Source organism: Oenanthe melanoleuca, chromosome 2 (assembly GCF_029582105.1).
Source record: "Oenanthe melanoleuca isolate GR-GAL-2019-014 chromosome 2, OMel1.0, whole genome shotgun sequence".
Lineage (NCBI taxonomy): Eukaryota > Metazoa > Chordata > Aves > Passeriformes > Muscicapidae > Oenanthe > Oenanthe melanoleuca.
Window position 1 is genome coordinate 50,422,550 of NC_079335.1, and position 14,773 is coordinate 50,437,322.

Genomic DNA, 14,773 nt, shown 5'->3' on the forward strand with positions numbered 1-14,773 from the left:
TTATTCACCAATTCTTTAGGGTAGAAAAGACCAAGTAATAACCTTATATACTAACATAGTCCAGCCTATATGTACATGTCCTGGCTTTCTCCCAACTCTAGGATATGACCCATAGCTGTCTCCAAACCCAGGCATCCATTCAGAAGTGTTTGCTGGTTGAGATCAAGGCACATTGCAGCAAATGCCTGACCTGGTCAAACAGCTGCCTGGTCCTGAGCATGGCCCAAAAGGGTTGGTACAGACACAGATCAGGAGGTTCAAAATGCTGCTCTTCAGAGATAAATACCCTAAATACCTAGAATGAGCACCCATTGTATGTTCTGTGACTGAGAAGGCCTCAAACTTAGATTCTGTGCATCCACATGCTTACAGGTATGCTTACATGTGGCAAGACTGGTGTTTTTACTTACTGAGAGCTGGTAATGAAAATTAGCTGGAGCTTCACACTCACCACAGGGCACACCGAGTAAATAATACACACATGAAGTTGATTGTCTTGAAGTTGTGTAAAAACAGAATTCATAGTAGCACTCACCCACCTCTAGCAGTATTGAAGAAAAAAAGTTTTTATTCAGCAGAATTGCAAAACGGAGCTTCTTGGAAAATACCAGGCACCAGGCAAAACACAAAGGAAAGTGGTTCTCCAGCGCAAGGTAGGAGTGCTGGCACTCAGCCAGATGCTTGGGTGCTGGTTGTACTGCCTTGTTGTCAGACTTGCAACCCCAAAATTGCTTAAAGTCTTCTGCCTGGCAGTTCCCTTGAGCTGGTGGTGGTGCTAGAGGAGATGGTGTTGGCCTCTATCTACCTTTGTGTCTTCTTGACAGAAAAGAAATATTGTATTGGGAAATTTTTGATCAGCTCTTCATTCTCATCACATCTCTCACACATTTATGTTGCATAATTAAGTTAATTTATTTCCTATACTTTTTGTTCCTTTATCTCCACATTCTACATTTGTCTAAATTAGACAGCAGACTCTGTAGGGAAGGATCTGCTTTTTTTACCCATTAACATCCTTCTGAAGTGTCATGCAAAGCCACAGTGCAATTGCATGCAAATTATCACCAACGTAATCATCAACTCCCATTTGTCATTAATGATCTCTCAAAGTCCATGACTGCTGTTCCTTCTTTTCTTTCTATATGATTTGCCCTATGTACACATTTTAGGAAAGCATCCACATGCTGGGTGTTTAATACAGTCAGGAGGCCATGCTCATTCAGCCCCTGGGATTTGAGCCTCTTGTTCCTCTAAAACCAAGGAAAGACTATTGTCCCTTTTTTTTTTTTTTTTTTTTTTTTTTTTTTGTTTGTTTGTTTTTGTTTGTTTGTTTGTTTGTTTGTTTTTTCCCTCTCCTGCCTTTTCATTCACAATTTAACTAATAATGAGATATTCTTAATTTTGGTGATTTGGCCTCTCTTTACTTTGCCTTTTGTGTCAAAACTGTGCTTGCTTTTGTGGGTGTCTCACCCTCTCGCTGTTTCTACTTGGTTTCAACTGATCAAGAAATCAGTGATATTTCTGTACACAAAGTTTCAGAGGGACAAGTGCATGAAGGTTGGAGTCCTACCCTTCTGGCATGCTTAGATCTGGCTAATAAATCTCTCCTGGCCATTCTTTTCCTTTGGAAAAAATGCTGTCAGGGGAATGGGATGTTCCCTGGCAGGGAAGTGAGGAAGATCTAGGGCTTTCTCACCTTTCCAGATGGGATCCATATTTAATAGGCAAGATTAATATCCATCAGCTTTGTTGTTTTGTATGAGGCTTGTGTTTGTTTAATGAAAAAAATCTTGCTCATTTCAGCTCTTGCAAAAAACCAAAACTTGAAAATTTAATCCTTTAAAAAAAATAAAATTGCTAAGACAAAAACCTGGCAATAAATTATTACCATTAATGGAATTAAAAGTGGTTTTGTCCTGCAATAATAACACACTAAGTCCACAGATGCATTGAGTCATGCAGTGATGCTGAGCAAAAGCATTGGGGCCCTGACCCTAAACCCATCTAAGCCTTTCCCTTTTCTTCCAAAGCTTCAAAGCTCTGAGTGTGCTGTCCCGAGTGTGGCTTTGCTGTTATTTGTGCTGTCTGAAAGGCAGTGGGTGTCTGGCTGGGGGTCCCTCTGGCCCCAGGGTGGGAGGGGGCCCCTGGTGCTCCCAGGCAGAGCAGAGGGATGGGCAGGCTGTCCCTTCCCTCAGGCATCTCTCCAGCTGCCTGCACCTGGGGAGGTGCAAGGCTCCAGCTACTGCCACAGACAGCCAGGCTCCTGAGGACAAAGGCAGACAAAAAGCTGGGTAAAGAATGCAGGATTACAAAGAGAGAATAAAGAAAATGTCAGACCAGCTATTAACAGATAAATAAATAAATAACCAGGAGTAACCATCCCACCTGTGGGCTCTGATGTGCGGCACTGCTCTGGCTATAACTTTCCTTGTGATCTTTGTATTTCCCTAAAAGCAAAACCCAGAGCTCTGGGGATAAACTGATTCACCACAATAGGAAAACCAGAGGTAATGTGTTGCACAGCCCTGGACAAAGATGATGCTTTAATCATACAGCCTTATCCAGCCAGAGCATCCAAAACTCATGGTGACTCCAGCAGATGCTGCATAGGATTTTGCCAGGTTTTAATTTGCTTCTTAATTTGCACTTTTAAGTTAGAAAGAGAAAAGCAATTTATAAATATATGGGTGAAAAAGAGAAATGTGTATGCAAGGAGACAATAGAGAGAAGGTCCACCTTGTAGAGGCTCTGCTTCTAATCAATCATAAGTTCCTTGCTTGAATTAATTTAAAACATTTCTGATGCCAGAAACATGATGTCAAATTTTAGTCAACCCATGAGCTGATTGCAGTTGTGTTTGGCTCTTGGTTATCAATGAAAGCCACATATTAACAGAAAATTTGACTATTTTTTATCTCTTTCATGTTATTAATATGTAAGTTACCTTTTTTTCTATTTAGCATTTTAAAGTCACAAACTGCAGCAGGCAGAGTCAATCAGAAAGCTGATTGGGTTCAGAAGTATTCCATCGATCCCTTTTGTGTCTGTTCAGTTATTAACAGCTGAAATTAAGTCATAATTAGTTTTTATGTAAATAGAATGTGGCAAAATTAATCTAGGTGACATGGAAGACCAATGTGCTAGGATGTGTGCTATAGAAATTAAATAATTTCCTCAGATTGCTGAGCCATAATTAGTTTTGTAATTTTTTTTTTTTTTTTTCATAGCCTGATCTGGGTGAACAATTAAAGTCAGTCATGTTTTCCTCTGAATTTGGGTTTCCATTATTAGGAATTATAACAAAATGGTGCTTGTGAAAGATAACAGTGCTCCAGAGACCAAAATGAAGTTTCCATATATAATTGCACATATGTCCACATGGTCTACCAACAATGATAAAATCTGCTGTCTCAGGAGATCATCTTTCAAAGCCTGCCTTCCATTATACTGCTAATGCTGATAAATGTGTCTCTTTTGAGGCCAAGTGCCTATATCTCCATGACAATTCATGAAAGTGATTCATGCAAAGAAATTGTTCACTGGTTTAGAATTTACTTAACCTTGTCTCTTATTTCAGCACAATACACACTGGAGTTTTCATCTCAGATGAGATGCAGTACTTTTTAATGCCCAACACACACAAAAAACCCCAAACAGTCATTCAATACCCTGGTACTTCCTGAAAAATACAGGTTTTCACATGGGATGGATTTGGATGTAAACAATGTTTAATGAATTTTTCTTCTCTTTTTCACATGTTTGCACCTCTCTCCCTTGTGAACAGTTGTTCATCCCAGAAACAGAGATCACAATCTGCTCTGTCCTAATAATAACAAGAGTAGAGACAACAGTGTGTTTCCTATTTGGAAAGCAAGTTAGGAACTTTGCCTGTTTCACAGCATTATGAGATCACAGTAATTAAAGTCTTCACTTTTCAAGGCAGCCATGCAGTTCAGCACATCTTTGCTGTGCTTTCTAGCTGAAGGAGCCCAAAATTTGAGATTATGATGAGCAAATTCACCTGAGTAGTGTTTGTTTCATGGTGCTTTAGGGGAACAAGTGTGTCATTAAAGGTAAATGGAACAAAAAGTAAATGGAACCAGAAGTGCCAGCAAATCATGGAACCTTTACATTTGAGTTGTTGTTTTCCACAGTTTGCTCAGCATTTGAGGAAAAAAAAAACATTGTGCTGGCACTCTTGCATAACTGAACACTTGCACAGGCACACTTTTTTTCTCCCTCTTTAACTCTGGTCAAGCTGCTTTGCCAATTTAACCAAGACCAAGCCATGACATGTGTCAAATGTGTGGTTTGTGCAGCTCTGTCTGTGAATTGTTTGCATACTTAACAGATACAGCTCAGAGAATGGGGAGATGGAGACTTTGGAAAATAAGCTGCTGGCTGTGCTTCTATTGTAATATAATCTTGGGGTGGGGGGGTGATTACTCTTGGCAGGAGGACAGTGCTGATTTGAAGTGCCAGCTCCAGTTTGCCAAAGAGGAGGCAGCGCTGATGCGTAAGAAGATGGCCAAACTGGGGAGGGAGAAGGACGAGCTGGAGCAGGAGCTCCAGAAGTACAAGTCCATCTACGGAGATGTGGACAGCCCCCTGCCCACCGGGGAAGCAGGGGGCCCACCCAGCACCAGGGAGGCTGAGCTGAAGCTTCGTTTGAAGCTGGTGGAGGAGGAAGCCAACATACTGGGCAGGAAAATAGTGGAACTGGAGGTGGAGAACAGGGGGATTAAAGCTGAGATGGAGGATATGAGGTGCCAGTACGAAAAAGAGTGTCTCAGCAGGGACCACATTTCAAGCATTCCTACCTCGCCCTACGGAGACTCTGTGGAGTCGGCCACAGAGCTACGCAGGCACCTGCAGTTTGTGGAAGAGGAAGCAGAGCTGCTGAGGAGGTCAATCTCTGAAATTGAGGATCACAACAAGCAGCTAACGAACGAGCTGAGCAAATTCAAGTTCGAGCCGGGCCAGGAGCCTGGCTGGTTGGATGACGCGGCATCCAAGGGTGGTGGGACCTTGCAAGAGGAGCTGAAGTCAGCCAGGTCACAAATCAACGAGCTGAGTGGGAAAGTGATGAAGCTGCAGTACGAGAACAGGGTCCTGATGTCCAACGTCCAGCGCTATGACCTTGCCTCTCACCTGGGCCTGCGCACGTCCAGCCCCAGGGACAGCGATGCCGACAGCGATGCTGGAAGGAAGGAGAGTGACAGCGAGGATGGTCGCCCGCCACAGCCAAAGAGAGAGGGGCCCATTGGGGGTGAGAGCGACTCCGAGGAAGTGTACGAGAAGACGTCGGGTTTTGGGAGCGGGAAGCCATCGGAAGTCAGCGACCTGTGCTCCACCGAGCTCATGAGAGTGAAAGAGGACACGGAGTCCTTGATTAACATCAAACGTGAGGCCGAGCGACTTGAAAGGACAGTGGAGCGCCTCATCACCGACACGGACAGCTTGATTTACGATGCAAAGGTGCACATAACCAGCAGCCTGTCCGCCGAGCAGGATTTCAGGAGTGCTGAGGAAAGGGGAGAAGATAAGCATGAACCAGAGCTTCTGGACACTGTCAACTCCAGGATGAAAGCTTTCCGGAAGGAGCTTCAGACCTTCCTGGAAAAGGTTGATCACATTGGAGAGGGCCTTAAGGAGCAGATGGAGGACCTCTCCCCTCTTCCCCATCTCACAGAGTCTTCCAGTTTCCTATCCACAATGACGTCCATGTCCCGAGACTCCCCCATTGGTAACCTGGGGAAGGAATTAATCACTGACTTCCAGGTAGGTCAACCTCTTATTTGCCTTCTTTCTCTTTACCGTTTCTCTTTCTCTCTGGCAATTGCTACCCTAGAGCTAATTTTCCTCACAGCTGCTTTGTTATTATTTCAGACCCGCAGTGTATTAAGTGTGTAATGTTAAACAAACACTTTATAGTTTTTTTTTCTTTTATTTATTTGCACAACTCCTTTGATTCAGAGGCGGTTCCTCGTGGCAAAAAGGCTAATCCATTGGTGTTAAAGAGATCTGTCTTCTTTTTGTCTGTAACAGCAGTGTTTCCCCATGAAAGAGGAGATTAATTTAAAAAAAAAAATCTGATGAATGTAAATTAGAAGCCTTGCTAAGAATTGTGAGGAGGTCTTTATTATGCTCTCTTGTAAAAGGGTCAGGCATGTTCTCAAAAGCCTTGCCAAAAGAACCCGACCAAATGCAGTTTTCTAAGTGATGTGTTTTGAAAAGCCTGCTTACAGCTCACTCCCCTAACCGAGCAGCGAGTGAGAAGCTCTGTAGCCAGCGAAGGACTGCCTTGCCTAAAGCGTTGCCCATGGGCGCATGTCTAAAGTGCCACCACTGCCACACTGGATATGGCTTTTCTGCACCGCACAAGTAAGGAAGGAAGAGCCTTGTGTCCCATATCCTTCATGACTTGTATGCTTGCTGTTGGTTTGACTCATGCATCCTCATTGCATGCGCCTCATAACCAGTGTTTGCATTCTTTTTTCCTCTCTTTCTCTTTTTTGCTTTTCAGATGTTTCAGCCCATCATTTTGCTCATCCTCATTTTGGTTTTGTTCTCTTCACTTTCTTATGCCACTGTATTTAAGTTGTTTTTTCTGTTCACGCTTTTCTTTGTCTTGTAGTTTTTCAGTCGTCTACCTTACCCATTTTTGTTTTCTTTATTCCCTCCTGTCCTTTTGTTTTTTTGTTACAAACCGCCCATGCATCTAACAGTCCAAACTGAGGGATCAGATGGAGTGGCAGCTCAAACAAGACCGTGGAGAGGAGCAAGAGATTCGCCACCAGCGAGCCACCACCGACCCACACCGCAGAGCTGATGGAGACATTAAACTCTACAGGCCAGGAGACAAGGGCTGTTTCAGTCTAGAGGTCAGCAAAGGAGCCCATCTTACTCACTGCCTCCTGCTGCCTTAGCCAGGAGATGAGTAACAGAAGCCAGGGATTGGGGGAGTAAATAGGACCAAACACGACACCCCTGCTGTGAAATTTGTGGTTGCCCTGTGCAGTTTCAGAGAAGCAAATTTGTCCTAACTTTGAAGCAATCACCCTGCTCGCAGTAGCTTTGCCAGGGGGGAAAGCTCAGGTACAGCTCAGGGACCCATTACAACTGAGTAGAGAAATGAAAGATCCCTGGAAGAGGTTGTAATCCCTGATATTCGATCATGCTTCCAGATTTTATCTTGTTGGATATTCTAAATCTAGAAAGTTTACAGATAGAGGTTACTTTGCATTTTGCCTGTCAGTAGATGCTGGTGTGCATGGTGATTCTCAACACCATGCAGGAATACAGCACCCTACAGCTTCCAAAAAAGCTGATTTAAAGCTTAGTTCTCCATTGCTTGGGTTGTTGAGTACTTTTCCATTTGTCAAAAACATCAATCAGTTTTTATTTGAATCTTCATTCATGCAGAGGCCATATCTGCCTGGGTAAACATCTCCTTAGCTGCTTTCTCATGAACACAGATTGTTTAGACAGTGCAACTGGTCATGAAGAAAACAATTTTGAATCTATCTCCATAAAGGTGGGTTTGGGGTAGTGAGAAAATATTCTGCTGGCCAATCAGGAAGCCAATTCTTGAAACTGTGATGGTTCTAGTAGCTTCTAGTGAGGGATGAGTTTTAACATGCTTTTAATTCTATAGGCACATGAAGAAGACCTAATAGATCTGAAACCCCTAACTCAATCTGGGAAAAAGGGACTGCTGTCTAGGACAGCTGGGTTAGAGAGTAAGCAATTGCAAGACCTAGAAAGCAGGGGTAGGAAGATGAAAACTTCAGGGCAGCTGGTAGCCAAACAGCGTGATGATGTGAATAAGAAAGGGAAAGTAGCCCTTCATCTTAACACAGGTAATTCTTTGCTGCTTTTGTTTGGTTTGGTTTAAAATATCCTGACAGCACAGATCTTTGGTAGAATTAGAACAACAAATTTGTTCAGCAGCGTCTCTTCCAACTTTTCCCATGTAACAGTGATAATAGACCTCAGGAAGGATATCTAATAAATCCAGGACACCATAAGCCTCTCACTGAAGGGTAAAATAATTCTTCCTCAGCTGTGAAAGGCCAATCAGGCAGAGAAATCTTGTTGTTCAGCATGGATCCCTTTGCAATCAGAAATCAATATTGCTCGACAGTTATGGTAGATAGCATCAGAAAATTACTCCAGCAATATTTCAATATTACAATATTTCTGTTTAAATTCTGCATACTTGTTGGTTCCCCCTTATCTTAGATCAGTCTTGTTATTATATTAAGGCCTGTATATGTATAGCCTCTGTTAGGATTAAGGATTTGGCTAATTTTGGTACAGTATCTTTTTTTTTTTTGTCTCCCAGGATGGGCTGAGATATAAAATATGTACAACAAACTGTGCTTGTGCAGTTTGTACAGAGGATGGACAGTTTTCACACCATAGCCTGGCAAGGAACAAAACAGTAATTATAATCAAAGGTAGAGAATAACCAGTTTAGGACCAGATGTGCTCAAAATATGAGCAAGGCTTGGGGTTCTCAAGTCTAACTTGAGAAAATGTGGAAGACTAAGGTGTTCTTACAGTCACGACCACTTAAGCAATAAACAAGATTACAGTCCTTTATGCTAAAACTTTTCAGTGGGTAGGCAGCCTGTAAAAATCTTAAAATCTGTAGTAGTCAATCCCAAGAGAAGAAGATTTCTCAAAATAATTTTGGAAGGTATCATTTAAAATTTCATCATTTTATTTAATTTTATTATTCAAATTAAGTATTTTAATTTTTTTTTTTTATTTCATACACTGCACTAGCAAAAACTGGTAAATTTTTTTGTTCCAGATGAATGAGCAGGAAAGAACACTATTCAAAGTCCGAGGGTGTCTCTTTATTACCACAGAAATTTCAAATGCAACTCAAACCTTTTTAATGCCCACAGTGGGTATGGCTACACATGTGTCTTTATCTGCTTTCTTTATTTAAGAAGTGAAAATATGTGCAGTGGCCTTTCATTTCACTGAGGAAAATGTTTTCTTTTTATTCAAGCAAGCCCATTTATCTAAATTTTTTTTTTTTCAAGCTGAATTTTATATCTAAACTTTCACAAGCAGTGCCGAACAGCTTCCATTTAGCAATTCCTTCTATTTTTAAAAATGAGCACCGTGGGAGCCTAATTGTTTGATTAAATACAACAAATGCAGACAGACATGCTTGAAACTACCCTGTGGCCTGACTGTAAACATCTGCTGTTGTTTGGGCTTCACACTGCAGTTGTTAGTGCAACAGGATTATTAGAATGTGTTTGCATGTTAGAGAGGTGGGCTAGAGTTCAGTCCAAGGGAAATTATATCTTGAAATTGCCTTAAGAGCAGGGCTTTGTTTTCTTGCTGAAACAAGCCTTTCAGCTGCTGTTGTGGGAAGCTGCAGCACATTGGGGTGGATGTTCAATCCATTATTCATGATTTTAGTAGAGCTCTGCTATGGTGGGACAGGGAAATCATTCTTTACTGTCCAAGGAAAAAGCAGGTGAACTAGTAAGAACTGCCCTGACTAAAACAAACAGGAGGACTGGAAAAGGTAACATGGAGCTAACATCACATGGCAAAAAATGGAAACCAATGGGAAAAACAGTAAATAATTTTTCACCTGGTGTTTTCTGCCAATGGAATATCCATAAACAAAAGGCAGTTTCCTCAAGCAATCTCCTCCTGTTTATTCAGAAGCAAGAAGACATTCTGAAGAAGAAAAATTTCACTCTTTCAAATGACCAGTTATGGCTTGTTACATTTGATACTCTAAATTGGAGCTTTCTCTCCTAGTTCTCTTCCTTCGGAGGATCTCAGTTCTGCCTTTTCCTGAGCAAGTGAATATCAAAGGCAAAAGCACTTTGCATTTCAGATTTTGATTATTTTCATACATGGCTTTTAAAGACTTACCCATTTAGTTCTATCTAGAAAAATGCCATAAAATGTCTGGCAGTCATAGGTTATGGAAAAAGAACCGCTGAAGACAATTAATATAAAAGGATTGGATAGTCACCAGAGATGTAAAATAAAAGCAGATAGGCTGGAGAACGTGAGAGCATGTCTTAAAAAACAAGTTTTCCATGAGGTCTAGTAATAAAGTAGGAATAGCACACACCGAAGAGTGATTTCTTCAAGCCATTTTTAATATGTTTACCCATTTTCCTTACTTATCATGCCAATAAGGAATGTATAACTCTAAGTTAATTACTGGGTTATGTGTGGACCAACCAGATATAATGATGTACAAGTTAGGTAAGTCAATTTACCTCCTACTTTGAATCAAAACTTCTGTATGGATCCATTTGGGAGAATGTTGATGTAGATTTTGACTGTTCTATCTTTTAACCGTGCAATTTTCTTAATTCCATGTGAGAGTTTTTCAACTGGATGGTTTTTGCAGCATGTGCTGAAAATTTGCACATCCATTTCTCTGGTTAATGGTTTTGTTTTTCCAGAAAGGAAGCAGTGAATGTTTACACATTGTGGCTTTTTTTTTCTTCTGGTAAAAAAAAATCAAACAAAACAACAACAACAACAACCAAGGACCATAGAAAGTTTTGTCTTATGTCCACTATTTCTCCAATGCAAAGCTGTGGGAGGAAGATAAACTGATGCTGTGATTATTCCTTCCCACTGAGATTAGGGGAAGCAAGAATGATTTGCTTTGATGTATTGTATTCTTTCTTGCTATGTAAGATTCTGTAGAGGTTGACAGTGTAATGGCTTAAAAGACCCTTTATGATGTAAATCTGGATATTTGAGTCCTAACTGAACTCGGTGAGACTTTGTGTACTATCCGTACAATGAGATGGATTTTTAAAGACTTGAAGTGTTCTGTGTTTTCCCATACTCAGACTTTTCATATAAGCACAAACAAATAACCACACAGCTGCCTATTCTACACTAGCAAATGGGATATATTGCCTATTTTTAAGGGGTGAGAAGGAGAGTACATCTTCAGAAGCAGCTTCTGTGAATTCAGCTAGATGTCAATTGCATGCAAAAAGTATAACAAAAGGCATTTGAACTCTCTGATTGTTGCATGCAATGGCCAGCTGTCAATTTGAGAAAAGGTGAAAATTTTTAAACTATATGTTCAAATGTAAGGTACAAATATCAAAGCATTCTAACGTTGCTTTAGAGGAGCAGCATAAAATATTCATCTTTTGACTTCCTTGGAATTGCACGCAAATGCTGGAGAGCCTTATTCTACCCTGCCTCCTCAGGTCTTATTCTGTTTGATCATTTCTGGGGGAAAAAAAAAAGCTTCAGAGAATGATTCCATGAAATTTCATGCTCACGGTTGTTGCATTTAAATTGATTAAGTTTGCAGGGGAATTGAGATTGTGATTAGCTACAGTAAAATGGAGAAAACAGACAAAACCCAGCCATACCTTGTCTTGGATGGCAATCCTGTAAAAACAAGTCATGGCAGAAATGTGGGATTGTGTGAGCTGCAAAGTAACCTGAAAAGCTGTCAGCACTCTGAGAGGTGGGGAAAGGGGTTGGTACAGTGAGGGAACAGTGGTGATGAAGTCCCCAGGTGTGGATGACTTTTCTCTGTGCATCATCTTGAGGTAAAGACATCAGCATGGATTAGCTTGTTCTGGAGTGAAAACAGGTGAGATAAAAGGACTGAGCAGAACGATTTGGCAGTGCCTGTCTGAGGGGACAGGAGTGGAAGTGTGTCTGGTAATGAAATACCTGGGATATGTGGGAAACTGTTAGTTGGTGTTGAGCTGTGGATGAAGTTTTTGTGGTGCTGTGGTAGAGTAGCACTAGCTCGTAGTTCCCATGATATTACTGTGTTTGTATGTCTGGTGGTAATGAGTCTGTGTCTGTTCTGTGATGTCAGTACATTGTGCACTGGCTGTTGTATTCGGGGTCTCTTCTGTTCCTTGTGTAGTGCATTCCTTAATGAGACCAAAGGAGCAAAGAATGGAATATAACAGATTATCAACTGTTGTGTCCATTTTGTTGTAGTGCTGCTTTACAAAACAAAACAAAGCCACAGTTGTGCCACAGACTACACCCTGCTGGTTGTATGATAGGGGTCTGATTTCCACAAACAAACATACAGACATCCATCAGAGCAGTATCAGGTACCTGAACTGCATACACAAATATTACATTTTACATTTGGAAGTATTATTCATGCACAATCCTAATAGACTGTGCAATCTATTAGGCACTTAAGCAGCCTTACCTCACATGATTTGAGCAGTGGAGACATCCCAATGCTTCTGGTAGAAATGACATTATATATTATTATAAACTATGAAGAGTTCTCAGGTTGCACTGGAAGAGAAAAAGTGTGCAGCTCTGCATTCATGCACTAGCTGCTTTTCAACTTAAATTTACATTAGGACTTAAAAATTTATTGTCCTTAAAGAGGCAAAGCAGTTGTGATGTGATTTTGACTTAGTGTGTATGGAATGCTGCATCTGCCTTTATGATATATTTAATTACTTTTCAGTAATTCCAACAGTTACCACATAATCCTAGCACCCAAGTTTCCTGAAATTTGGCTTTGCATGGGCTACATATTTATAAAAAAAAAAAAAAAAAAAAAAAAAAAAAAAAAAAAAAAAAAGATGGATTAATAATTTTGAATTCATAAAGAGAAGGAACAGAATTTTTTTAAATTATGCATTAATGAGCTGATACATTGGTTTTCAGTTGCTATATTCCTAAAGAAGTCTGACCAGAGTAAAATAATGCAGAAATTCCTGATGAAAGTAATTTTTCCTTCATTGCATGACTTAAATTAGCGATTTACAAATGATTGTCCAAAACTCATAAATCCCATCACATGCAGTTCTTTTCAAATTACTTGTGAGACCAGATGTTGACTTTATGCACTACAAATTGTCTGCAGACACATTACAGAAGAAATTGATAAGGCAGATAATGTTCTCTTAGTCACATTGTGTGTACCTTTCAGAGGGATGGAAGTGTCTTTTCCTCAGGTACAAAACAGATATGCACAAGTCAATAAATGACTCAAGTAAAGAAGGAGCTGGTAGGGCCCAGAAAGTCTATGTAGGTCCATTTCTGGTTTTTAGCAGAGTGTGGTCCTGCTGAAAGTTTTTAGGATACTTCCATTTGCCTTATCTCATTTTTCCCCAGAGGAGGGGCGAGGAGCGTCTGTTCCAGGGAGAAATACATTTTGAATAATCAAAATGTTCCAACAAGGGCTGTGTGTCCTGAACAGCAGCAGCTGCTGGCTTTGCTCTAGGCTGGAGAGGAGTGCCTGGGGAGGAGGTGGGTGCTGGGGCTGAAGCCAGAGGGGAAATGGAAACACATCCCATGGGAGCAATCCCACGACCTTTGTTATGTCCCTGCAGCTGCTGAGGTTGGAGCATGCAGGACATGGGCCAGCTGAGAATTTGGGATTACACTTTGAAGCCTGAAGCAGTCCTGCCTTTAAGTATGTTTGCTCTGGGAAATAGGAGTTTGGTGCTGTAGTGTTTTCTGTGGTCGCACACGTGAAGAGGATGGCATCCAGCCAAGCATCACTTTTGTACAGATAAATCAGTTTTAGCATCAAAGTGACAGACACAAAGTGAAGGGCACAGAAAGTTCTGATCAGAAACATAAGTGCCACAAGATTAATTACTGGAGGATAAATAATGAGATCTGCCTTCTTGGGTCTTTATTTTTGAGTTAAGTAACTTCCAGGAGTAAAGTTGATGGGATGCCAAACTTAATGAGAACAAAAAATTGAAAGTATTAAGATTAAAACAGTATTGGACCTGAAAGGGGGGACACTTAATTATTTTGGTCAGATCTCAGGCTCACACAGCTTATCACTGTGACATTTTGCAGTAATTATTTTGAGTAGAAATTACAGAATGAAGTTGATTTGTGCAAAGAGCTGTCTTGTATCTGAAGAAAGGGACCTTATGTGTACTAAGTTGGTTTAATAAATGTTATCCCATTAACTGCCCTATCACAACTGTTACAAATGAATAAATAATTAGATTCAATATGCATGCACTAGATTTGTCTTATGCAGAGATGCTAAAATTTTACCACTCTACTAAGATGAAGAAATGCACCACCAAATATATAATCCTGCAAACAATATTCTCAGCTATTTGAGTGCAAACTCAGAGCAGAGGCCTGAAGGAAATATCCAATATGCAACATCAGCATCCCAGCTTTAATTTCCAGAAGAAGCTACACAGGAAATTCCCACATAGATTTAGGACATTGTTATTTATTTGCACACTGTGCTTTGGTTTGAACTATTGGTAACAGTGAGTTGTGCAGATTTCTGTCCTGCAGCTCTTTTTTTCATTTTTTGTACACCTTGGAGACACACTTTCTGCTAAACCTATCCCTTTGTCCTGCTGATCAGCTCAGGGATTCCCATGTTTTACCTGTACAGAATGTATCGATACAGGAGCTTCAGGCTCAGCTTGAGCAGGAGACAAGACTTCACCGAGAGGAGCAAGAAAAGTTTACAGAAAGGATCATCCAGGTAAATACAAAACCCACCTGCTGGGAGACAAGCATGACCATGATGTGTGACGTGAGCCTTGTTTGTCAGGACTGTGGCAACTTGTGCCCTGATGGCTGTGCCTGTTTGACCTCATCTGAGTAAATGAAGAATCTGGAATCTGGGGAAATCTAAACTCAAGCCTATTTTGCCACTGCGAATCTGGCTTTTCTGCTTGGTAGAGAGAAATTTTGTCCTCTCGTCTGCAGGGGAAATCATAGTAGAGACATGAAATACTGGATGGAGAATTCTGTCACCCTTCAG

The 14,773-nt window shown here is 40.9% G+C and overlaps 1 protein-coding gene across 7 annotated transcripts in view; it reads left to right on the plus strand.

Moving 5' to 3' along the window:
* The window catches only part of MTCL1 (microtubule crosslinking factor 1), a 102,453-nt gene that overhangs the window by 55,485 nt on the left and 32,195 nt on the right, over window positions 1–14,773 (plus strand). For 2 of the 7 annotated variants that reach the window (XM_056483661.1, XM_056483662.1), the window contains exons 5-6: window positions 4,456–5,781; window positions 6,729–6,884. In XM_056483661.1, coding sequence (XP_056339636.1) covers window positions 4,456–5,781; window positions 6,729–6,884 — 1,482 coding nt within the window. Of the gene's footprint in view, window positions 1–575; window positions 654–4,455; window positions 5,782–6,728; window positions 6,885–14,398; window positions 14,492–14,773 lie in introns of all 7 variants that reach the window. The other 5 variants (XM_056483655.1, XM_056483656.1, XM_056483660.1 and 2 more) reach the window with 5 other exon arrangements.